Here is a 27,250-nt window from a genome sequence, read left to right as displayed (position 1 = left end):
AAACATGTTTAGGACTTCATTGTTATAAATCTGACTTCACCAGGATTTTTTTTTAGTCACTCCTATTTCAAGGCTTGAGTATGTATAAGAAAAGATGCAGGGTCAGATTCTGTTCTTCACCACCTGGAGGGGCACCACAGAAAGTCCAGGCCAGGGGCAGGCTGTGACTTTAAGCCTTATTTGTGCCCTCCTGATTCTAGGTTGTCCTAGGGCTGTAACAGGCCAAGCATCTCTCTGCTTTGGCGCTGCCCCCTATTCCACCTCCAGCAGTCCTCCAACAGCGGAGTTCATGGGGATGGGGTCCAGCATAAGTATCTGATCTTTTAGATTTTTACGGGGATTGTTTTCTACTACAGAATGGCGTAGGGATCTGGCTGGTGAAGAGACTATCTAGTTCCCTTGTGTGTGGGCAATCACATGAGGCAGCCCAACGCTTGGCTCATTATGATGAAATTCTCCCTGGCCTCATGCAGGCTGTTTACAGCCCTGACAGCTTGCCAAGTTTGAGATTGTATTGTCTTTTCTTTGTCTCTGAAGCACCATGTACTTTTATAGCACTGAATAATTAATAACATGCAAACATGAATTTAAAAAACCTCAGACTAATCAAGCAATGTACTGCTCTTGATCTGTACAGCTCTCATTGATGTCCGGGGAGGTATGTGTATGGATTTAGGGTTCATAGAATGTCCACAGAATATAGGGGTTCAAACCGTAATTAGCATGGAAAAATCTCTGGTTTTGGCAAATGTTTCTGTGAAGTGCAAACTGTTGCTATGCTTTGATTTGATCAGAGACAGGGATATAAGAATTGCCAGACACTGTACAGATGCCAGAACATAATGGGATTTAGGTGAGTGTTCACACTTAACCATATTGCAATTGATTTTGGTCTGCAGATTCTTGAATTTAATAAAACATGGATATATTCCACCTATTTTTAAGAATATAGGAAATGTTTAAATGGTATCACTGAGTCTGCTTTTTGAACATGCAAGTCAGGATGAGTAAAAAACAAATTTGGAGTGTCATTGTAGCTGTAGCCATGCTGGTGCCCAGGGTATTAAAGAGACAAGGTGAGTGAGGTAATATCTGTTATTCGACGAACTCTTGTTGGTGAAAGAGACAAGCTTTTTAGCTCCACCTCTCAGCAGATTAGCTAGATCATCTTATTACTGAGATAGCATATTTTGTAAAAATAATGCAATCACACATTTACTGATAGCCACTATGCTGCGACGTACCATTATAAACCAAGCTTCAGTTGCAAAAATAAATGAACAAAGTACATTTTGTAAACTTGTGTCATTGAATTTTTAATAGTGTATTTATTTGCTTTCTGAACAATGTATTCAGTTCAAGCATTTGTAGTGGGTTTCCTAGTAATTTATTGCAAATTAGATAGGGTAAGAAATTACCCCCATAAGGAATTACCTTTCATGTTGCTAGTACTTTCAAAATTGAAAAAATGCTTGCTAATTGTAAAAGTAAATACTAATGGAAACTGCGTGATCATGGGAGACTTTAACTTCCCAGATATAGACTGGAGGACCAGTGCTAGTAATAATAATAGGGCTCAGATTTTCCTAGATGCGATAGCTGATGGATTCCTTCAACAAGTAGTTGCTGAACCGACTAGAGGGGATGCCATTTTAGATTTAATTTTGGTGAGTAGCGAGGACCTCATAGAAGAAATGGTTGTAGGGGACAATCTTGGCTCAAGTGATCATGAGCTAATTCAGTTCAAACTAAATGGAAGGATTAACAAAAATAAATCTGCAACTAGGGTTTTTGATTTCAAAAGGGCTGACTTTCAAAAATTAAGGCAATTAGTTAGGGAAGTGGATTGGACTGAAGAACTTATGGATCTAAAGGCAGTTGAGGCCTGGGATTACTTTAAATCAAAACTGCAGAAGCTATCGGAAGCCTGTATCCCAAGAAAGGGGAAAAAATTCATAGGAAGGAGTTGTAGACCAAGCTGGATGAGCAAGCATCTTAGAGAGGTGATTATGAAGAAGCAGAAAGCATACAGGGAGTGGAAGATGGGAGGGATCAGCAAGGAAAGCTACCTAATTGAGGTCAGAAGATGTAGGGATAAAGTCAGAGAGGCTAAAAGTCGAGTAGAGTTGGACCTTGCAAAGGGAATTAAAACCAATAGTAAAAGGTTCTATAGCCATATAAATAAGAAGAAAACTAAGAAGGAAGAAGTGGGGCCGCTTAACACTGAGGATGGAGCGGAGGTTAAAGATAATCTAGGCATGGCCCAATATCTAAACAAATACTTTGCCTCAGTCTTTAATAAGGCTAAAGAGGATCTTGGGGATAATGGTAGCATGACAAATGGGAAGGAGGATATAGAGGTAGATATTACCATATCAGAGGTAGAAGCGAAACTGAAACAGCTTAATGGGACTAAATCGGGGGGCCCAGATAATCTTCATCCAAGAATATTAAAGGAATTGACACCTGAAATTGCAAGCCCATTAGCAAAAATTTTTAATGAATCTGTAAACTCAGGAATAGTACCGAATGATTGGAAAATTGCTAATATAGTTCCTATTTTTAAGAAAGGAAAAAAAAGTGATCCGGGTAACTACAGGCCAGTTAGTTTGACCTCTGTCGTATGCAAGGTCCTGGAAAAAATTTTGAAGGAGAAATTAGTTAAGGACATTGAAGTCAATGGTAAATGGGACAAAATACAACATGGTTTTACAAAAGGTAGATCGTGCCAAACCAACCTAATCTCCTTTTTTGAAAAAGTAACAGATTTTTTAGATAAAGGAAATGCAGTGGATCTAATTTACCTAGATTTCAGTAAGGCATTTGATACCGTGCCACATGGGGAATTATTAGTTAAATTGGAGAAGATGGTGATCAATATGAACATCAGAAGATGGATAAGGAATTGGTTAAAGGGGAGACTGCAACGGGTCCTACTGAAAGGTGAACTGTCAGGTTGGAGGGAGGTTACCAGTGGAGTTCCTCAGGGATCGGTTTTGGGACCAATCTTATTTAATCTTTTTGTTACTGACCTTGGCACAAAAAGTGGGAGTGTGCTAATAAAGTTTGCAGATGATACAAAGCTGGGAGGTATTGCCAATTCGGAGAAGGATCGGGATATTATACAGGAGGATCTGGATGACCTTGTAAACTGGAGTAATAGTAATAGGATGAAATTTAATAGTGAGAAGTGTAAGGTTATGCATTTAGGGATTAATAACAAGAATTTTAGTTATAAGTTGGGGACGCATCAATTAGAAGTAACGGAAGAGGAGAAGGACCTTGGAGTATTGGTTGATCATAGGATGACTATGAGCTGCCAATGTGATATGGCTGTGAAAAAAGCTAATGCGGTTTTGGGATGCATCAGGAGAGGCATTTCCAGTAGGGATAAGGAGGTTTTAGTACCGTTATACAAGGCACTGGTGAGACCTCACCTAGAATACTGTGTGCAGTTCTGGTCTCCCATGTTTAAAAAGGATGAATTCAAACTGGAGCAGGTACAGAGAAGGGCTACTAGGATGATCCGAGGAATGGAAAACTTGTCTTATGAAAGGAGACTTAAGGAGCTTGGCTTGTTTAGCCTAACTAAAAGAAGGTTGAGGGGAGATATGATTGCTCTCTATAAATATATCAGAGGGATAAATATAGGAGAGGGAGAGGAATTATTTAAGCTCAGCACCAATGTGGACACAAGAACAAATGGGTATAAACTGGCCACCAGGAAGTTTAGACTTGAAATCAGACGAAGGTTTTTAACCATCAGAGGAGTGAAGTTTTGGAATAACCTTCCAAGGGAAGCAGTGGGGGCAAAAGATCTATCTGGTTTTAAGATTCTACTCGATAAGTTTATGGAGGAGATGGTATGATGGGATAATGGGATTTTGGTAAGTAATTGATCTTTAAATATTCAGGGTAAATAGGCCAAATCCCCTGAGATGGGATATTAGATGGATGGGATCTGATTTACTATAGAAAATTCTTTCCTGGGTATCTGGCTGGTGAATCTTGCCCATGTGCTCAGGGTTTGGCTGATTGCCATGTTTGGGGTCGGGAGGGAGTTTTCCTCCAGGGCAGATTGGAGAGACCCTGGAGGTTTTTTTGCCTTCCTCTGTAGCATGGGGCATGGTTGACTGGAGGGAGGCTTCTCTGCTCCTTGAAGTTTTGAACCATGATTTGAGGACTTCAATAGCTCAGACATGGGTGAGGTTTTTCATAGGAGTGGTGGGTGACATTCTGTGGCCTGCGCTGTGCAGGAGGTCGGACTAGATGATCAGAGTGGTCCCTTCTGACCTTAGTATCTATGAATCTATGAATTGTGCCTTGGATTGGTAATTGGATATAGCAGGGATGAGTAACTTCATCTGTTGCGGAATGGTTTATATAATAAATTGTGTTTTCCCCATGAATTTAACAGTGATGGTCAGTCCATTGGTATGACTACAGGCCATAGCTATGCCTCCCCACTTATTGCACCTTCAAGCATAGACAGATTATGTTTTCCTTACTCAAGCTTTGGACTTGTTAGCAGCAACTCCTTTAAGAATTTTAATGTGAACTGATAGAGTTTCTTGTGCAATAAAACCTTAGTGTTTGGTAAAACATTCACAGACCCAGATTGCACCAGGTAAGTTCCCTCTGCCTGTTTTGTAGTGCAAAAGGGACAGCAGAGAGAGTACAGGAAAACAGCTCCCTCTTAAAATGTTCCTGTGTCACACTGAGGCAAATTAAAATAGACCGGTCATTTTTCTCTGTGTTCTTTCTCATCTTTGCTGCTTTTTGACAACATATCTATGACCAAGCATAAGACTTCTCCTTTCTATTCAGTCTTCTCCTCCTGCCTTATTTATTTAGTTATGCCACAGCTCAGTATTTTGTTTTTGAATCACCACTTCATGCTGGAGAATTCAGATGTCAAAAACGGTGAGTTGTGACATCACTGAAGTATTTTGTGCTGTTTATTATAAACAAGACACTTATATTTAAGGAAAAATCTTTTTAGTAACTAGAATGCATTACAGTTAAATAGATTCTGGCCAAACATGATGCAATATTCTTTTATGTTGATGTGCCAGAGGATCTTTTATTACTCACCCATCAGTCAAAAAAAAAAAAAGTATCCAAATTCATGGTGACATTTCTTCAACTATTCACTTACATATTGGGAGCAAAACCACTGAAGGATTTGGTATACTATCAAGTCTTCACAATAATTGGCTAAAATGTTCAAGGGCAATCAGCAGACCATTGGATATTTTTGTAGAGCCAATTGCCATAGTGTCTAGCTTCTGTAATGGTACTTCTGAATGTTTCCTGTCTGTTAAAGGATCACAGAATGCATCAGAAAACAGGTGTTTTGATATTGCAGTTGTAAATGCATATTTAATTTATTTGAAGCCAAAATGTGATAACTTTGTTCTACTCCACTCTATGATTTTGCAATAAAAGAGCCTTTTAAAAATGTCAGTAACCATTAGTGATGTGTCGATTACTGTATTACAGTTTTGCCAGAGACTGTTTAAGCAGCAGTAGCTATATGGCTCAGAAAATACAAAATAGGAGTGGCAGCAGATTTTTGTTTTGCCAAACTTTCTTTTAAAAAGTGGTATAATTGCTTTAAATCACTGGTGGTAGTTCTCCATATGATATTGAATTATATCACTTAATTGTGAACTTTTATTCATTCATTTTATTCTTTATTGTAAGGTTTTCAATACCTTTGCACTACATGTTGTGTCGTCATCTGTAGTTATGCAAAGTGAGTGTAAAACACCACTTTTCTGAGCTAGTAGCAGTTTATATACCACCTTTTCACAGGTGCAAATGATTATACACACGGTGCACAGCTATGGCGAATGAGGCCTGCTGTGTGGTTGTCCATTTCACCAGATGGTAATTTGTGCTCTCAACCATTTTTGTCATTCTTGAAAATACATGATGTGTCTTCTTATACCACACCCTGGTGTCTGAATACCTTGGTCTAGAATAAAAGTTTTGCTCCTGACTCTAATGGAGGCAGGACTAGGTTCCAAACTGGTTCTAAAAGTTATATATAGTAAAAGGTTAAAAGTATTCAAATCTCATGAATGCATCACGTCAGACTTTTTTCTTGTAAGCAATTTTTTTCTACGGCGATCACTTCCCTGACTTTGGCATTCAGTGAGGCATCACTAGTAACCAAGTTTTCTATTTTTTTTTAAACAAAAACTAAACAGAGAGTTGTAAAATTCTCCCAGTGCAGTTTTTGGTAATAAAAGTTTGAAAGTTTCATTCTTTCCCCTCTGGTGGGGGGGGCAGTCCCTTCAAGCTCCCTCCAGACCCCACTTCAAGTCCTTATATGGCCTCTCTCTCCCCACTCTAGCAAACACCTAAAGGGGTTCCTGGAGCAAACAAAAGAAAAGTCCTCTCCCCTCTTTCTTCCCTTATGGCAGAGAGGTGTCTGCGAAAATAAAGAGATGGGTCTACCTCCAGCCCCTCCCCATGGGGCATACTGCTCTGAGGATGGGTTATGCAGCTTATGGAGCAGTGAGACTTGTTGCTGTCTCCCTGTTGGTGAGCCTGTCTCTGCTGTCTGAGGGAGGGCTGCCCTCTTCCAGTTCACCACCCCTTTCGGTGTTAGGTTTTCCATTTTTAAGCTCCCCTCTGTCCAAGCATAAAAAGCCTCTCTGTCAGTGTGAGAGCATGCCCCTTCATACCCACTCCCTTTGGTCTCTTTGGCACTTTCATGCATGACGGTTGTGTTTTTACTTTTAATTTTCATTTTGAATGGCCTTTCCCACTGATCATAATCAGTCATACCTACCAATTTGGATTTTTTTAATGTAGAAAAGAATGTTAAAATTGACACATTTGAAGATTAGAGCAATTGTTGCCATTCCACTGATAAAGAGCAAACATACCTTCTGTCTAAAATGCATCATTTTAGTTTAAGGAGAAACACCATAAAGAACAAAGGAGAGTCTTTGAGGGAGAACAGTGTGTGCATGTGTCTCCCCAGTTGCAGGCTGCAGTAACTATGAGAACAAAATTATTATTTTAAAGGTGAAAAAGACAGAAAACAAAGACATCACAGTTTCATAGCTGCTACACACCAGAGCAACTCCATGTTTTCAGGAGATACTCTCAGAATTCTCATCTTTGTACAAAGGCCAAGTGTAATGGAATGCTAAATTGTACTATGCTGTTTAGCCATTTGGCGGCATTGTGTAAAATACTTTATTTAAACAAACCTCAGCCATACCTGACAGACCATTAAAGGATCTTATGATGAACACATCTGGTGTGTATAAGCAAGCTCTGTGACTAGTCTGTATATGGTACAGAAATACATGACACCAAGTAAATGGACAGGTGAGACCAACACAATGCTAAGGGAAGTATTAATCAAATCAGTAGGGTTCATCCCATTGATTACTAGGAAGTTCCCTGAAATTTCAGAATTGATCAGATATGGTCTTTACAAACAAACAGAGAAATGCCATTAAATTGAATGTTATGCCTCACTTTGCTCAGTCAACAACTGCACAAAAGATTGTTCTTGGCATAATACCAACCAGGTTAAGCAACAACTGTTCTGTAAATATCACAGGACCTGAGGCTTCCATCTGTGCTGGGGTCTCTATTACTAATACATTATGGAAGTTCTCCTCGGGCTCCAAGATTTCAACCCTGCTTTCCAAGAGAGTGTTGTTTTTATTTGTGCTTTGTTTTGTAAACAAGATAGACATTATACCATTCACATGCAAGTCTGATTGGATGTAGAAAACCAAACTATTCTCATCCATGATGTTTATTTTTGTATTCATCTCATCAATTATTCCTTCCAAAAATGTCAAGATAGACTGATGATAGATTTTTTTCTGTCTAGCCATAATCTCTTCCAATATCCCTCTAGTCATCTGATTGCCTTCTTCCTCTCCTTCAGCATCACTTTCAGACCAGGCGCTTAGTCCTGGTACAGGTCTGAGTGCCCTCAGCTCTAATGGACTTTGACAGACCTTGAGGACTCTTGGCATCTCATAAAAGGTGCTCAGTGTCTCACAGGACTGGGCCAGAACTAGACAGTGGTGCCAGTGCTGCATCTGTTGTTTCAAAGCTCTGGTTTGAAAGTACCAGTATTCTTATGTTTTTACTTTCTTGTTGGTATTGTGAAGTCACCTCACCTCATGTGAGCTTTATGCACAAAATCTTAAACTTTACAGTTATTGAAGTATTTGGCTAGAGGATTTGTTCATTTGAAATACAGAGCCAGCCCAATCTGTGGGCTGCTTCATTCCTTGTCACTGTGGTTCTCACCTCCCCCCCCCCAGTATTTTTTAAATAAATAATGGAGTGAACCTTAAAAGATTCAGTGTAGTCTCAAGTTTAGATTCTTACCTAAATGCATATGAACTTTTTGAATTTTCTTCCCCTTTTCTATTCAACCAGATGCTGTTCCCTTCTTCTTCCTCCCTTCCCTACAGCTCCTGAAGCTTGATCTCCAACTCTGTTCCTCTCAGAGACAGTAGGAGAGTCAGTCTCTGCTGAGCTTGCCATCTTCAGATGTTGCATGTTTGAGGGGGGAGGGAAAGGGGTTACCATGACAGAGGCAATCCCAAAAGAAAGGGAATCCTTTGACTTGGGGAAACTCCAGAACATTCAAGATTTTAATGCAGTTTCCACCTTAGGACAGATTTCCACACTTGCTGAGAATCCTGCAATGGATTTGTCAGAATAATAGCAAAGATCCTCACCAGCTGAATCCATAAATCCAAATAGTTTTGAGTCTGGTTTGGTTTGGGGGCTAATGTTTGGAATAGTTCATTCCCCCAATCTCTAGGGACCATTCACAGATGATTTTCTTTGTTTTTAGTTATATAATGGAAGACTTTAAGGGTGCAGAGCACTTCCTGAGAGTTGTCAAGTGTCCTCAGATCTCATTGCTAAATAATATGGATGCTTGCATTCAATAGTGTTTCCTAATGACCTAAAATTTCTCTATGAAACAGGTGATGCAGATGTACCTCCCATTTTGTGGAATTGCCATATCTAACGCCCAGCTATTTGCTGCTTCAAGGAAGGAATATGACAGAAGCAGAGTAAGTAGAGAGCAGCACGTTGGACAGCTATCAACCACATCTCTTTCCTTCAAATTCCAGAACAGACAGTTTTAAGGAACCAATTATGTTTTATTTCAAAATAATCCCAAGAGAACCTTTTAAGTGGATGATGAATGTCCTTGAGGCTACAGGCTTAGATGGTGGTAGATAAATTTGCTTTTGATATTAAATGTTTGTTTCCTGATGACAATTTCAAGTTTATTGTGCTAAGATAGGTGCATTTAGAATCCATGCTGCAGAGTAGAATGAGTTACATTTCCACAGATTCAGATCTTTTTAAAATTCCAGAAATATCAACCCTCAAGCATCCTGTATTTGTAATATTTCATTTGCCTACAGGAGTGAGTTATGCAGGGTACTCCAAAGGAGTACAACCACAACCTTTAAGCCACACCGTTATGCATTCTGTACATACCACATATTTTTCAGAAAAAAGATCATGGAAATGTTCTAGCGACTTTTTTTTATTGGTATTGTTTTTCTTAAATCTCTCCTCCTGTGAAGCTAAACTCCCTTTGTTCAATCCCACTGAGTTCAGTGGGACCAAGATTTCACCCTGTGTGTCCAACTAAGTATAATTTGTAAGGAGAGGGAAATTATAATGAACAAATATTAAAATCTCTAAATGTTACCTTAGATTTTGTATATATAATCATGTAATCATAAGTATCTTGGTATTTACCAGGACCAGACACCTTTGCTTTATGTCCAATTGGGAAGCTAGGAGTCTCCCTTTTCTAATAGTTTAGAGCTCTAGGTTGTAGATCATGAGGTCTTTACCCCTGTACAGGTCTGAGTATGGACCACCGCAATTTTGGGAGAGAGGGGGAGAAGGAGACATTTTTGTGGCAGTTTTTTTAAAAATACGGTGACTGAAGCTGCTCAGGGATTTAGCTATTTGCAATTAATTCTTTAATGCTATCTAAACTTACATAGGAGAAATTGAGGAGGAATTGCCAAGAGCTGTCTTTTGCTCTGTGGGACTTTATTAGTGGTAAAAAAAATCTAGTCTTTAAATTTTTAGACTTGAGCTGATGGAAGCCAAATCCTGTGTCATATAAACCTTATTTTTTCTTGAGACTAAACACTGGTGATGACGTTTCCCTTTTATTGAAGCATGCTGACATTTCTGATGAAGTTGTGGCACAAAGAAAGAAGTAAACAAATAAAATAAAACATTTGAAATCATCAGATCACTCTGAAGGGAAACCCTTAACGTGTTGATAATGGACCCTGGAGGAAGTCTCATTTTAATCTCCTTAGCCAGATGGGTAGTTTTAAACAGGAAAATATTATGGTGATTTTTCATGCCTCTTGAATACCTCCTCCCCTCCCCTAAATGTTTCACACTCACTCTTCATTAGAATATGGCAATTTCTGGGGATTGAGCGCAGCTCAGGGAATTGTCCTCGAGAGAATTGTCCTTCCCTTTCTTGATCACTATTTCAACCTCAAGTAAGTATTAACAAAACCCATTGCCATTTGGCAGCTTTATGGTGACCTGTGTTCAGTGACACTAGAGTTGTAGGAAGAGCACAGAACAATGGAATGTTGGTTTATACAGTTGCTATTTTACACATGCATGAGTTATTATTTTAAAATTTCTTGGTAGATTATGTTTTAGTGCCTATTTTACTTTCCTTGAGGCATTCCTTATTATATCCATTTTAAGTTGACTCAAATTTGGGGCCTGTCATCCCAGTTGTGGCTGTATGAGTTATCTGAAGAAAAGTTTTGTGGAATTTGCTTGACAAAATGTACATGGACATTCAAGCAAGCTCATTTTCATATCATCTTGATTGTCAGTTTGAACTGCTTTATTGTTTTTTTAGATGGGATTCAATTAAACTGAAGTAATTAAATTGTCTTGTAAATATAGACCTTGATTTGGCAAGACAGCAAACCCTGAATAAGCCAACATAGAGAAGCTTGTATGGTTCAGATTGTAATCTATTTAAATCAAGATTTTTCCCATTTGGACCTGGTTTTCTTATTGGCAAGACTCAGACTACTAATTTTCTTTTATATATTTAGTGATATGGAGACACTTTAATGCAAGGGCTGTATGCAGTGACACAAAATAATGGGTCAAATTCATCTCTAGTGTAACTTCAGTGTCTTCAGTTTATTCATAGGTACTAGAACTAGGGGTTCTGGGGGTGCTGCAGCATCTCTTGGCTTGAAGTGGTTTCCATTATATATATAGGGTTTACCATTCGGTTCTGTGGGTCTCAGAACCCCACCCTAAAAATTGTTCCAACACCCCTGGTTGATTTTGGCCCATTATATTTAAAATAGAAAGGAAACTACATTTAAAAATATTTTCAACGCATGGTTAAGTTGTAAATTTAAATTTGGGCTTTTATTTATCAGATTTACTCTTAAGGTGCAGATATAAGTTAAGTAGTAAACATTGCCTGTGAAGGAAAGAACTATTGTGTTTGTGCCTTTTTTTTTGGCCGTCTCATGTAGTATGAGAAAGGCGTAATAGCTTTTTTAAATTATATATATATATATATATATATATATATATATTTTCTTGTTTTGCAAATGGGTCCCAGAGCTCGGGCTCCAGCCCAAGCCCAGCAGTCTACACAGCAATGAAACAGCCCTGCAGCCCAAGCCCTGTGAGGCCTAGTTGGCCCGCTGAGGGTTTTTCATTGCAGTGTAGACATACCTATAGAGTTAGATGCTAATAAGATCTTGTCTACACACAATTTGAGCACCAATTTGACTAAATAGCTTTAAAATTGATTTAGCGAAACTAGTGCAGGCCTTTTATATTGAGACTCTTATTTCAGATTAGGAGTTCCCTATTTTGATTTACCTTAAATTGGTAAAGAACTGACTTAAGTAAAATTATTATAGAAATACGAATACGAAATAAGTGCCCACTGAACGGGGTTACACTGATTTCACTATATTAGTTTCTAAACTGATATAGTGAAATCAGAGCTCAAGTTGTGTGTAGACCAACCTTAAGCGTGATCAGAATCTGCCCCTTTGTGAAAGATTTAACATTCTTGTCCCTTCAAATGAGGGCTGAGAAAGTTCCTGCTGTAGTCCTCTAGTCCCTCCTGCAAAAACAGGTAAGGCAAGGCTTCGTATTCCTAATATTTCTAGAAAAAATGAGCAAACACAAAACACATTTCAGATCTCCTTCACACATCATAATGAAGAAAAAGAATGCAAACACAAGGGGCTAAATCTTCAGCTAGTCTAAATCAGCACACCACCACTTCAAGGGAGTTATGCCTACCTGCACCTGCTAAGGATCTGGTCCAATGTTTTTTCTCCATTTGCAGATCACCTTCAAATACCTCCCTATCTTTAGTGGAAAATGTTCACGTGGAATGTTTTTGTATGTCTGGTACCTTTTCATTAGATCTTATGTCTATTTTTAATTGAGAAAATGGGTTCATTCGCATTTATAAAGGTTTGTGTAAGCGGATTTTAAAGTCAGGATCAGCGTGACTGTCTAATGTAAAAATATTTACGTCTTGTCTCTCTAGCCATGTCTTGTGTTTGAAATGGCAATGAACTTTTTAAAATAAATGAGTAAAGCAGGATTATTATTATTACAGGCATCATCATAATATTCTAAAACAAATCTTGGCCACCCAATCATAGGTTAGCACATGCGGATGTGTTATTAAAAGACACAGTTTTCCATCCCATCATGAAGCATATTAACCCTGGTAGCTAAATACTCCTATGAAACTCTCTCTCTTCTTGGATCCAATCCAAAATCCTTTGAAGTAAATGGAAAAAATCCCACTGATTGCAATAGAGTTGGATTGGGCCTATGTAGGGCCAAACTCGGACATCCTTATTCCGTTCTTACTCACTCTTTACTCAATAAGAACTCCCATTGATTCAATTGACACTAAAAACAGTAAGAATTTTGCTTGAATGAAGACATATGGGGAGTTGCTCTTAGATTTTCATCTATGTAATGAGATCAGAATCAGACCCAAAAAGAGTGCACATCTTTTACAAGTAAATCATTTAATTGTTGTTTCTACAATACAACCAAAGTAATAATTTCCTGTCCTCTTATGCAGGCTTTGCTGGAGGTAGTTAATGACCTCTTTGAGGAACAGACAGACTTAGAGAAAATTGTTAAGAAAATCATGCATCGAGCCCAGACTCTGTTGAAGTGTGAACGATGTTCAGTGTTACTCCTGGAAGACATTGAATCACCAGTAAGTGGTCCTTCAAATTTTAGAGAAGGTCTAATACATGAATGTCTGTTTTTATTGTGATGAGGCTTTTACATATAAAATGTAAGTACCCTATTGCACAGTGAATGTTTTTCAATATATAATTCTTACTTTAAGTTATATAGACTTTATATTTATTTTTGTCAAGACAAAAACCACACCATCTGTTTCTAGTCCCTTTTGCTCACCTAAAGATTTTTACTGTAATCACGCCAAGTTCTTTATGGAATTGACTTCAAGAGGAGTGATCCAGTTGTAGTTATATAGTCCTTACTTGCCTGTGTGTTTTTGTTTGTTTGGGGTTTTTTTTTTTGAGACCCCGGTCTCTGTGTGATGGTAGCAACATTTAACTGAGAAGCAAACTGCTACTCTGGTGTGGGTATAAAAACAATTAAGATGAATTAAAAGCATTTGTCTTCTGTTTTCCTTTTCTCCACGATGCAATTGCTCTAAGGAAAAAAATCTGTCTTTGTTGTATCATCTTCCTGAAACTCACTGCTAAAATTGTAATTTTAAAAAATATCTTACTGAATTGGTGGTGCTTGAAAGCAGCCTTAATATACACAACCAGTTCCAGAGAACCATAAACCAGTTATTTAATGTGCATCTTTTAGAACCTAGTTCGTTCTGCATGCATTTCAGCAAATAGGCACTAAATGCCTTTGTAACTATTTTTGTAGCTTTGTAGTTTTGCATCTTTTATTTTTGTTCAAATGTAAATTCACAAATATTTCCCTGAATCTTTCAGTATTTTCTGTTCAAATAGACAACATTTTGGTTCCATGTAAAAATACTTTTTTTCGGGGGAGGGGTGCGTGTGTGTGAAAATTTAACAATTGCTGGTGCCCTGAGACTACAGCATTCTACACCTCTATTGCGTCCCTCCTGTCTCGGGGTGCTCCATCTTGTTTTCTTTTGTCCCATCCACATTTTCCCCTGTGTAGAAAAGTGGGAGAGGGACAGTGGAGCTAGGCAGTGTCCTCTTTGCACACACATCCAGTGGAATAGCACTGGATCTGTTGAATCTGGGGACTTTCATAGCCACGGAGGAGGCAGGAGGACTGGCCCCTACATTCTCTAAACTTTTCATTTGACTAGCAGTTTCTGGAATTGTAAGTGGGGTAAGAGTTAAAGATAACATGTTTCTTTCTGAGCCCATATGTAAGTGTATTATTAATTATTATTATTACTGTGATTTTGGAAAATAGCCTGTTCGATGGAATACATGCCATCGTGTTCTTTCAGGGATGTGAGCTGCAGATAAACTCCTGGCAAACATTCAAATTTGTGTCACTGGAGATGGCATTAATTGCATCTTGAAACAACCCATGGTAATATAATGTGGTATTACTTATAAAAAAGCCATGTTTATCTGAAGTTCATCTACCAAGAAAAGATGGTGCAATGGGGAATATTCTGTCCACTTATCAAAGGAATAATTATTTTACTCTAACGTTATGTTAAAGACCAAAAGGTTAACAATATAAAAGTTCTTATCAAGAATTTGATTTCATGCACCATTTCAGCCTGTGCCTTTACAGAATCTCGGCAACACTGACATTTGCAGACTGCTGAACATTTCTTTAAGGATGTACACTGGTTCTTTATAAGTCTGATAATCGGGCATCTCTGCAGGGACTGTGAATCATAACTCCAATACACTGGAGGAAATGTAAGTCATTGAGGCACCTGGTGCCAGCTGTTAAAAGCCAGAAATATTCTCTATAGGCCATAACATGCCATCAGCTGTTAAGAACAACTCCCCACTGAAATTAACCAATTAATGTAAATGGGAAGTTGTACTTAAAAGTTGTTGACTATCTGGCCGTATTACATATATTAGAGGAAATTCAGTTGGAGTTAATCTGGTCAACTGATGTTGTTGTGTTTCTCCTCTGATTATTTCTGGTTGTTTTTCAGATTAATTAGCTATTTCATTTATGGACTGTGATAGAATGAAGAACTGGTCCTTTTAAGTCATTGGGAGCCTCTCTCTATGCTGTAGCAAAACATTGTAGGAAAAATACTATTTTGGGAAGGAGCATGAAAAAAAATCAATTGAGTATCTTTATAGTTTGCTTATGTTCTGTGTTGCAGTGTAAATTTTGAACATGAATAGTCTACCTGAGGAATGTGCGATTGAACATTCAGTCTAAAATTCCTGGATAAAAATATAATTAATATATAAAACATTACATTGCTGTTTTTGAATACATATGTAATTTTTCATGAAAAATCCCAAGTTCAGATAGAATGATTTTTTTTAATACAACAGGTGGTGAAGTTTACAAAATCCTTTGAGTTGCTGTCTCCAAAATGGAGTGCTGATGCTGAGAACAGGTTAGAACTCATCTTCTATGGTAATGGATTGATGGTTATGTCATAGTGAGTTACAGGCATTTGCTCTATTAAACCTTAGTATATTTACTTATGAAACATTGGACTAAATTTGATTAAAATCAGCCTGATCCTACACTTTTTACTCAGGCAAAACTCCCATTTATTTCCAAGGGAGTATTGCTTGAATAAGGCTCCACATCTACATACTGTCTTTGTGTCAGTGTACACTGGCGATGAGCCAGGGAAGATCTGATGTCCCTTTATTGTTCATGAAGAACACTACTCAATTAATAGTGACAGAGATTTTGCTTTGCTTGGTGAGTATCAAAGAAAAAATAATTTAATACAGTTGTATTTTATTTATGGAATGATTTCAGATTTGTGCTGCATTGATTTTATGTAAAATGTTTTACTGCAGTAGCGTCAAAGGGTTGGCCATCAGACTGTTTTTATTTCTGACCCCCGCTGAAAGGGAAAAACATACAAACCTCTGGAAATGCATGATAGTGACATGGTAAATGAGTGTGGCTGAATGCCAACTGGGAACCCATCTAAATGTATACCAGAATCCATCCTTACTTTCTAAACTCATCTGTGAACCTGATCTTTAATTAATAGATTGGAAACAATAGTGCAAACAAATATTTTTGCAGAACTGGGGCTACCTTCCAAGTGTCCAGTCCAGCAAGGTACTGAGTGTTCCTTGTGAGTGTTCATTGCTCCTCTAAAGGCCCCAAGAAACCAACCTATTGCATGGGAATTCAGGGGTATCATTGAAAGCTTTTTCCCTTCCATTAAGGTTGAATCCTAAAACTGAATCTTATCCCAAAAATTTCACTGAAAGCAGTTTATATTGATTTTGAAATTTGTATTAGGAATATAATATGAATACTACAAAAAACCCTCAGTTTCTATCCTGCTAACAATAACTTGGCAGTCAGAGTGGAGGTATGGTTTATATACATGCACTCAGAACAATACAAAGTTGCTAAATCTAATTTTATTCCCTACCAGTTTTGACAGTCCCCTTTTAAGACTACAGTAAACTAAAATTCACTTTTCTTAATGCTGAACTACTTCACTTCCAAAATTGTAAGGAGAGATCCCACTCATAGCTACCGCGGTGATTAGAAGCATTATAGGTTAGATAATTATAATAATAGTGCTTAGTACTTTATGAAAAGCATTTCATCCATAGATCTCAAAGCGCTTTATAAAAGGTGGGTAGCATTATATCATCCTCATTTTATGGATGGGGAACCTGAGGATCAGATGGGTTAAGTAACTTGCCCAAGGCTACATGAAGTCAGATGCAGAGCCAGGAATGGAATCCAGGTTTCATAACTCCCATCTGTGTCCTATCCACCAACAGAGAGGGATGGGATAGAGGAAGCAAGGAGTAAAAGGAAAATGAGCAAGAAGAAATGAGAATGCTGGGTGTATAAACAGTTGACTTACTAGTTCATGTGACAATTATAAATTATTGCTTTTGATCAGGAGCCTCAGAACAACAATGGCTCTTTCCTAAAACAGTTAATGGGGAGGAAGAGTGTCTGTTTGTTAAAGCATGGGACCAGGACTCAGGACAGAGGATTCTATTCCTCATTGTGCCACAGATTTGTTTTGGCCTAGACAAGTCATTCAGTCCCTTCCAAGTTTGTGTGTGAAGAGGAGCATGTGCCCATGGAAGGAGTGCTTGCCACAGAGCTGGAAATCTCATGTCCCATGGGGTTCCTGTTTTGCAAAGGAACTGAGGATGGGATAGTGAGCAGGCCAGCCTCCTTTGAGTTCTCACCCCAATTCTTGCACTGCACTCCCCTTCACACTGTGGGACATTCCATTCAGGGTGGGATTTGGAGGAAGCCACAATAGAGTTCGGCCTAGATGCACGCTTTGCAGGCACCGTGCTGTGTTGTAGGATTGAGTCCATAATTTGTTGTGTGTCTGTACCAGTACATATAGGGTAGCAGAGATTCTTACTTCAAATTTTTGATATAAAATTTCAGAAGTTGTTATAGAATATATGGACACATTCTGATGCTGTTGCTTTACATATGATTGAGTCAAGAGTAACTTCATTTTAATCTAAGCTATGTGAATGAGCAGATACATGCATGGTATCAGTTTTTTCAACATACATAGTTGTGTATGCCCCCATATATCTCAGATTAGCAAGCCCTGTATCTCTAATATAAAATATGACATTACTTTAATCTTTATTCTGCGTGGAAAGTCAGGCTGGGTTTGCAAAGGTCAGTTCTAGACTGGCAGTTAGCATGCCACATTTAGATCTGCACTGTCATCCTAGCGCGCGCACACACACATTAGTTGCACTACAGTTGGGAGATAAAGGTTATTTAGGATACAAAACAATGCCCAAAGCCCTTGACATTTGAAAATTATTTCCAATGACTTTTGCCCTTTTCACTCAAGAGTCTGCAATCCTTATTCAGGAAGACTCCTACTGATTTAAAATCACTGGGTGTTATGCCTGAATGAAAACTGCAAAATCAGGTTCTTCATTGTGGCTTTAGTGAAGATATGTACCATTATCTGAAACTGTAGCAGGGAGCCACGCAGACTGTAGAGTGGGGAAAGTACTAGGCAGAAATTCTACTGTGAAGCAGGATGGCTCCAGGGATAATATAGCTTTCCAAATTCTAATACATTTCCTTTGTCATTGTTAGAAGAAATGGATTTTGTGTGTGATCCTTTACCTTTCTCAACTGTTACTTCCCTAAATATTGTCATGGTGAAACAACCCTGATTATCAATAAATATTTTCCTTGCTTCATATCTTTTTTTTCTCTGCAGTTATTTGCAAAGAAATAGCCTTGGAGACCATGTTTTCTTTGTGTTCATCACTTGTTTGATTTGTCAGTTTTGCATACTACATGGTTGGTTTCAATTTATGAATATACATAATGATAGATTCACATTCTCATTTCTAACAGTCATTTCATTCTTAAAGTGCCAGTTTTGCCAAACGTTTCTAATTTCCCTCCCCCTTTTAAAAAGTATAAAATTTTCTTAGATGGATGGGATCTGAGTTACCCAGGAAAGAATTTTCTGTAGTATCTGGCTGGTGAATCTTGCCCATATGCTCAGGGTTTAGCTGATTGCCATATTTGATGTCGGGAAGGAATTTTCCTCCAGGGCAGATTGGAGAGGCCCTGGAGGTTTTTTGCCTTCCTCTGTAGCATGGGGCATGGTTGACTTGAGGGAGGCTTCTCTGCTCCTTGAAGTCTTTAAACCATGATTTAAGGACTTCAATAGCTCAGACATAGGTGAAGTTTTTTGTAGGAGTGGGTGGGTGAGATTCTGTGGCCTGCGCTGTGCAGGAGGTCGGACTAGATGATCAGAATGGTCCCTTCTGACCTTAGTATCTATGAATCTATGAATCAGCCACTCATCACAGGCAAGGGGGTTTGGACCTGCTGCCTCTGTCTACCCATGGGCTGCCCCCTTGCAACCCCAGTACCTAATAGGTCCTAATTTAGGCCTCGCAGCCTGGGGGTTTCCAGGCCAGAGCTCCCCTGCTCCAAAGGCCTTTCCCCATCAGCCCTGCTCCAATCTAAGTATTCCCTCAGGTCCCTGCAGCCAGGTCCTTCCCTCTCTGAATGCAGAGAGAGACTCTGGCTAAGCTTCAGTCTAGGAGCCCCTTTATAGGCTCAGCTGTGGCCTGATTGGGGCATGGCCCAGCTGCAGCCATTTTCCCAATCAGCCTAGCTTCTCTTGCCCTCAGCCCTGGCTCTCTCCCAGGGTTGGCTTTTAAGCTGCACAAGATAGGAGCGGGTAACCACCCCGCTACACACCACATTCTACAAGCTATTACGCTCTGATCCCACTGAGGGTTACCAAAAGAAACTACACCATCTGCTCAAGAAACTCCCTGAAAAAGCACAAAAACGAATCTGCACAGACACACCCCTAGAACCCCGACCAGGGGTATTCTATCTGCTACCCAAGAGCAATAAACCTGGAAATCCTGGAAGCCCCATCATCTCAGGCATTGGCACCCTGACAGCAGGATTGTCTGGCTATGTAGACTCCCTCCTCAGGCCCTCCGCTACTAGCACTGCTAGCTATGTTTGAGTCACCACTGACTTCCTGAGGAAACTACAATCCATCGGTGATCTTCCTGAAAACACCATCCTAGCCGCTATAGATGTAGAAGCCCTCTACACCAACACTCCACACAAAGATCATAGAATCATAGAATATCAGGGTTGGAAGGGACCTCAGGTTGTCATCTAGTCCAACCCCCTGCTCAAAGCAGGACCAATCCCCAACTAAATTATCCCCACCGGGGCTTTGCCAAGCCTGACCTTAAAAACTTCTAAGGAAGGAGATTCCACCACCTCCCTAGGGAACGCATTCCAGTGTTTCACCACCCTCTTAGTGAAAAAGCTTTTCCTAATATCCAACCTAAACCTCCCCCACTGCAACTTGAGACCATTACTCCTCGTTCTGTCATCTGCTACCACTGAGAACAGTCTAGATCCATCCTCTTTGGAACCCCCTTTCAGGTAGTGGAAAGCAGCTATCAAATCCCCCCTCATTCTTCTCTTCCTCAGACTAAACAATCCCAGTTCCCTCAGCCTCTCCTCATAAGTCATGTGTTCCAGTCCTCTAATCATTTTTGTTGCCCTCCACTGGACGTTTTCCAATTTTTCCACATCCTTCTTGTAGTGTGGGGCCCAAAACTGGACACAGTACTCCAGATGAGGCCTCACCAGTGTTGAATAGAGGGGAACGATCATGTCCCTCGATCTGCTGGCAATGCCCCTACTTATACATCCCAAAATGCCATTGGCCTCCTTGGCAACAACGGCATACTGTTGACTCATATCCAGCTTCTCATCCACTGTAACCCCTAAGTCCTTTTCTGTAGAACAGCTGCCTAGCCATTCGGTCCCTAGACTGTAGCGGTGCATGGGATTCTTCCGTCCTAAGTGCAGGACTTTGCACTTGTCCTTGTTGAACCTCATCAGATTTATTTTGGCCCAATCCTCTAATTTGTCTAGGTCCCTCTGTATCCTATCCCTACCCTCCAGCGTGTCTATCTCTTCTCCCAGTTTAGTGTCATTTGCAAACTTGCTGAGGGTGCAATCCACACCATCCTCCAGATAATTAATGAAGATATTGAACAAAACCGGCCCAAGGACCGACCCTTGGGGCACTCCACTTGATACCGGCTGCCATCTAGACATGGAGCCATTGATCACTACCCGTTGAGCCCGACAAACTAGCCAGCTTTCCACCACCTTATCATCCATTCATCCAGCCCATACTTCTTTAACTTACTAGCAAGAATACTGTGGGAGATTGTGTCAAAAGCTTTGCTAAAGTCAAGGAACAACACGTCCACTGCTTTCCCCTCATCCACAGAGCCAGTTATCTCGTCATAGAAGGCAATCAGATTAGTCAGGCATGACTTTCCCTTGATGAATCCATGCTGACTGTTCCTGATCACTTTCCTCTCCTCTAAGTGCTTCAGAATTGATTCCTTGTGGACCTGCTCCATGATATTTCCAGGGACTGAGGTGAGGCTGACTGGTCTGTAGTTCTCAGGATCCTCCTCCTTCCCTTTTTTAAAGATGGGCACTACAATTCTTTGAATGGTTGCAGACATATATTCCATTCAGGAATGCTCACACCCAGCACCCCAAAGCCAGAGAACTTTGCTAGCAGTACTCATTGGTGGATACTGTATAACTTTGCTGGATACTAAAAGATGGGCACTACATTAGCCTTTTTCCAGTTGTCCGGGACCTCCCCTGATCGTCGTGAGTTTTCAAAGATAATGGCCAATGGCTCTGCAATCACATCCGCCAACTCCTTTAGCACTCTTGGATGCAGTGCATCTGGCCCCATGGACTTGTGCTTGTCCAGCTTTTCTAAATAGTCCCGAACCACTTCTTTCTTCACAGAGGGCTGGTCATCTCCTCCCCATGCTGTGCTGCCTAGTGCAGCAGCCTTGTTCATGAAGACAGAGGCAAAAAAAGCATTGAGTACATTAGCTTTTTCCACATCCTCTGTCAGTAGGTTGCCTCCCTCATTCAGTAAGGGGCCCACACTTTCCTTAACTTTCTTCTTGTTGCTAACATACCTGAAGAAACCCTTCTTGTTACTCTTAACATCTCTTGCTAGCTGCAACTCCAGGTGTGATTTGGCCTTCCTGATTGCCCGAGCAATATTTTTATACTCTTCCTTGGTCATTTGTCCAGTCTTCCACTTCTTGTAAGCTTCTTTTTTGTGTTTAAGATCAGCAAGGATTTCACTGTTAGGCCAAGCTGGTCGCGTGCCATATTTACCGTTCTTTCTACACATTGGGATGGTTTGTCCCTGTAACCTCAATAAGGATTCTTTAAAATACAACCAGCTCTCCTGGACTCCTTTTCCCCTCATGTTATTCTCCCAGGGGATCCTGCCCATCAGATCCCTGAGGTTGTCAAAGTCTGCTTTTCTGAAGTCCAGGGTCTGTATTCTGCTGCTCTCCTTTCTTCCCTGTGTCAGGATCCTGAACTCGACCATCTCATGGTCACTGCCTCCCAGGTTCCCATCCACTTTTGCTTCCTCTACTAATTCTTCCCGGTTTGTGAGCAGCAGGTCAAGAAGAGCTCTACCCCTAGTTGGATACTTCAGCACTTGCACCAGGAAATTGTCCCCTACACTTTCAAAAAACTTCCTGGATTGTCTGTGCACCGCTGTATTGCTCTCCCAGCAGATATCAGGGTGATTGAAGTCTCCCATGAGAACCAGGGCCTGTGATCTAATAACTTCCGTTAGTTGCCGGAAAAAAGCCTCGTCCACCTCATCCCCCTGATCGTGTGCTCTATAGCAGACTCTCACTACTACATCACCCTTGTTGTTCATGCTTCTAACCTTAATCCAGAGACACTCAGGTTTTTCTGCAGTTTCATACCGGAGCTCTGAGCAGTCATACTGCTCTCTTACATACAATGCGACTCCCCAACCTTTTCTGCCCTGCCTGTCCTTCCTGAACAGTTTATATCCATCCATGACAGTACTGCAGTCATGTGAGTTATCCCACCAAGTCTCTGTTATTCCAACACATCATAATTCCTTGACTGTGCCAGGACTTCCAGTTCTCCCTGCTTGTTTCCCAGGCTTCTTGCATTTGTGTATAGGCACTTGAGATAACTTGCTGTTTGTCCTGCTTTCTTAGTATGAGGCAGGAGCCCTTCTCTTTTGCATTCTCCTGCTCATGCTTCCTCCTGGTATCCCACGTCCCGACTTATCTCAGGGCTTTGGTCTCCTTCCCCCGGTGAACCTAGTTTAAAGCCCTCCTCACTAGGTTAGCCAGCCTGCTTGCGAAGATGCTCTTCCCTCTCTTCGTTAGGTGGAGCCCATCTCTGCCTAGCTATCTTTCTTCTTGGAACAGCATCCAATGGTCAAAGAATCCAAAGCCTTCTCTCCGACACCACCTGCGTAGCCATTCGTTGACTTCCACAATTCGACAGTCTCTACCCAGGCCTTTTCCTTCCACGGGGAGGATGGATGAGAACACCACTTGCGCCTCAAACTCCTTTATCCTTCTTCCCAGAGCCACATAGTATGCAGTGATCCGCTCAAGATCATTCTTGGCAGTATCATTGGTGCCCACATGGAGAAGCAGGAAGGGGTAGCGATCCGAAGGCTTGATGAGTCTCGGCAGTCTCTCCGTCACATTGTGAATCCTAGTTCCTGGCAAGCAGCAGACTTCTCGGTTTTCCCAGTCGGGGTGGCAGATAGATGACTCAGTCCCCCTGAGAAGAGAGTCCCTGACCACCACCCTCTGCCTCCTCCTCTTCGGAACGGTGGTCGTGGAACCCCCATCCCTAGGACAGTGCATCTCATGCCTTCCAATCGGTGGAGTCTCCTTCTGTTCCCTTCCCTCAGATGTATCATCTAATCCACTCTCCGCATTAGTACCTGTGGAGAGAACATGAAAATGGTTGCTTACCTGTATCTGCGCTGCTGGTACATGGACTCTCCCCTTTCTTCTTCTGGAGGTCACATGCTGTCAAATTTCTTCACCGTCCTGCTGTCCCCGCTGCGCAGCCTGCTCTGAATCTACAGAACAGCCTGTAAAGAATATCCTGACGTCTGTCCAGAAAATCTTCAGTTTCTCTTATGCAACGCATGGTCGATACTTGTTTCTCCAGGCCTTGAACCTTCTCTTCCAATATGGAGACCAGCTTGCACTTTGTACAGACAAAGTCGCTTCTGTCCTGTGGAAGAAAGACAAACATAGCACATCCAGTGCAGGTCACAACAGCTGAACACTCCCCAATCCATATTACCTTCCTTCTACGAGCTTCCTCAGGAGTTGTAGTAACTACTCAGAGAAGCCAGCAAGATGTAAGCCTCAGTGGGCTCTCCCCGGGCAAACTCCCTCTGTTAGCCTCTCTGCTGTTCGCCACTCAGCTGGTTTGCAGCTGACTGGCTTTTTATAACAGTCAGGCGCACTCAAGGCTCACCTGGAACAAAGCACTCCCAATTTACACTTTTCAAACAAACCACGAATCAAGCACATGGTCAAACTGTCCCCACAACAGACACTCAGATACTCACCAACACAACCTCCCTAATGCAGCCCTTAGCATACCTCCTCTCAGACAGATCCCAGGCAAACTCCCTCTGTTAGCCTCTCTGCTGTTTGCCGCTCAGCTGGCTAGCACTACAAGCCATCAGGAACAGTATCCTTGATAATGTCACAGCAAACCTGGTGGCTGAACTTTGTGACTTTGTCCTCACCCATAGCTATTTCACATTTGGGGACAATGTATACCTTCAAGTCAGCGGCACTGCGATGGATACCCGCATGGCCCCACAGTATGCCAACATTTTTATGGCTGAATAGAACAACGCTTCCTCAGCTCTAGTCCCCTAACGCCTCTACTGTGCCATTTTTCTTAATTTTGTAGAGACCTGATTCTTAAGCAATGTACTCTTTAAACAATTTATTTATTTTTTTAAATAATACAATATGTATGACATATTCCATAATATTATAAAATAACACTTTTGGTCTGGGAAAATATCCATTTAAAAGAGAAAAGAGATACACTTGACACTTCCCGGGATTGAGCCTTTAGTAATTTCCTGGGACTGAGGCTATGCAAATTTCTCCTTTCTCTGAGCTTTGACTCATATTTTACAATACTAGCTGAAGTGGAATTGAGTCAATGTTGTAATAATTAAAAAAATTTTCCGTGATAGATTTCTTGTTACTACATTAGCTTGCAATATTTCTCTTGATGGGGGAAAATAGTTGATTAATTTCTTGAAAAACTGACATTCACATTCTTAGCTATATATTGTTTTATTTGTAATATTGTAGTTGATCCAGATTTCTCTTTCTATTTGGAGTCACATTAATAGTTCCCTTCATGGAGTAAAGGGATCCAGAAAACTAAGAAATATGAGGACCAAGATTTTCAAGAATGACTAGTGATTTTTGGGTGCCTTGAAGGGGTCTGATTTTCAGGGGGCTTTACTCAGCACATGCTGAAAACCCCTTAAACCCGTTTAAGATTTTTCAGGTTGGGTAACAAAAAGTGATGCACCTAAACTACTGGTTGTTTTTTAAAGCCTCATCCAGAGTGTTTAATGAATTCACAATTCCTGATAACCAGCGACTTGATCCTGCAACCCTCTCACTCGCATGAACGGTACTTACATGAATAATCCTGTTGAAGACACTGGGTGAAATCTTGGCTGTATGGAAGTCAATAGTAGTTTTGCCATTGACTTCACTGGGGCAAGGATTTTACCCAGTGAGACTATTCATGCAAGTGATGGTTTCTGGAATTAGAAAAGGACTTATGGGAGAAGGCCCAAGTATAACAGCTCTTTCACTATGATCAAGACTAGGGGCTTGTCTAAACAAACACTTCAGCTTGTGGCAAGAGGGGATTCAAAGCAGGGTAGATCAAGGTGCATGAGGGAACTTTGAGCGTTTGGCAGCAGAGTGCACATGATCACTTAGTGTGGGGTAGGCTAATGTGATAGACTCAAACCCAGTTTGGTGCGAACTAAGTGTTAATTTAGATAAGTCCAGAGATTTCTGAGATAGATGTTCTGATAGTTGCCTATTATTCTGTGGCTGATGTCATTTAGCAGTTTGTTATGGCTATAGATAATTCTGATGTTAAAATGACTATACATGGTGGGCTTTCAAGCAACATTGATTGTATTCTTTTCTTCCCTTGCTGTGCCTTTGTGATAGTTTCAAAGACAGTATGGAGAAATCATCATCTTATTCTGACTGGCTAATAAATAATAGCATTGCTGAGCTAGTAGCTTCCACGGGTCTTCCAGTGAACATCAGTGATGCATATCAGGATCCTCGCTTTGATGCTGAAGTAAGATTTCTTAAAAATTTAAATATACTGTCATATTTTTGCAGTTCAGAATAATAAAAGTCAAGCAAGTCCAAATGAATATAAAAACATAAGAACATTTGTTCCACATTATTTTTTTCTTTCCGGTATGTCCTCTATTTGTCCTAGCAGCAGCAGCAGCAGCAGCATGGCTTGAAGCAATAATCACTTGTGACAGAAAGATAGCAAAGGCAGTTTTATCTTGGGATACAGCACTGTTCCTACTTATACGTATAGGCAATTATTTAACCTATCTGTGCTCATTTTTCCAATCAATAAACTGGGAATAAAGATGCCTTCCTTTAGGTAGTGCTTTGAGATCTATGAAAGCTAATTATTGTTGAAAATTCTACCACTGATAGTTCTTTATGTTCCCCATTAGCAGAATCATAGCTGGTAGTATTGGAGATATTGGTACTATACACTGAATGTAAACAGGAGCTGCAATAATATGATCTCAACAGACAAATGGGTTTTGTGGTCCTTCTTAATAAACCAAAATGTTATTCCAGTATGTTTTTACAAATAAAATGTACACAGTGGGCTAATTTTTTCCTCTTAGAAACTTGCATGCAACTTCCAGTGAAGCCAATGGGAGTTGTATGCGCATATCCTAGAGCACAGTTTCACCTGCTGGGGTTGGGGAACAGGCAGCAAGCACCACTTTTGACAGATATTGTCATCACTGGGTTACTTTCCTAAGTTTGACAGGACCTAAGAACCAACCTGTCCCCTGAATGAGTTATTCCTGTTTACTGGACTGGGAATCCTAGGAGTTTTGGCTCACAGAGTTTCACAATGACCAAACCCTCCTTTTTGGGCAGACAGGAGGTTTTGTCCCACTATGGAATTGAAGGGGGTTTGGCCCTCAAACTCTCCTGAGAGCCCACAGAGATGAGGGCCATCCAAACAGTGTTCTTGGTCTTCTGCACTACTTCCCAGCTCCATTGGCCTAAGCCGAGCAGTGTTTCTACAGGAGCTGTTCTGATGCTCTCATACTCATTCAGTGTTGAAGGAACTGACATAAATAAATGCCTGTGGGGTGGGGATTAATTAAGACCCCTAATGAAACTGGTAGTGGGAATAGCAGCTTACCTCCTGGCCTGGTCAAAGGCGAGTTCCTGCAAAACACCCACAGAGGCCAAGAGGGTCAGTACTTCCCAATTCTGTTCTATCCCACTCAGACGAGCTACTTTTT

The 27,250-nt window shown here is 40.6% G+C and overlaps 1 protein-coding gene across 1 annotated transcript in view; it reads left to right on the top strand.

Annotated features, from left to right (window-relative positions):
* PDE11A (phosphodiesterase 11A) overlaps positions 1-27,250 on the top strand; it is a 244,679-nt gene that overhangs the window by 108,354 nt on the left and 109,075 nt on the right. The window contains 4 exon segments of the mRNA XM_038422222.2: positions 8,988-9,077; positions 13,163-13,303; positions 15,597-15,661; positions 25,899-26,034. Coding sequence (XP_038278150.2) covers positions 8,988-9,077; positions 13,163-13,303; positions 15,597-15,661; positions 25,899-26,034 — 432 coding nt within the window.

This window comes from Dermochelys coriacea, chromosome 11 (genome assembly GCF_009764565.3).
Source record: "Dermochelys coriacea isolate rDerCor1 chromosome 11, rDerCor1.pri.v4, whole genome shotgun sequence".
In the NCBI taxonomy this organism is placed as follows: Eukaryota; Metazoa; Chordata; order Testudines; family Dermochelyidae; genus Dermochelys; species Dermochelys coriacea.
This window is presented reverse-complemented; position numbering and strand designations above follow the sequence as displayed.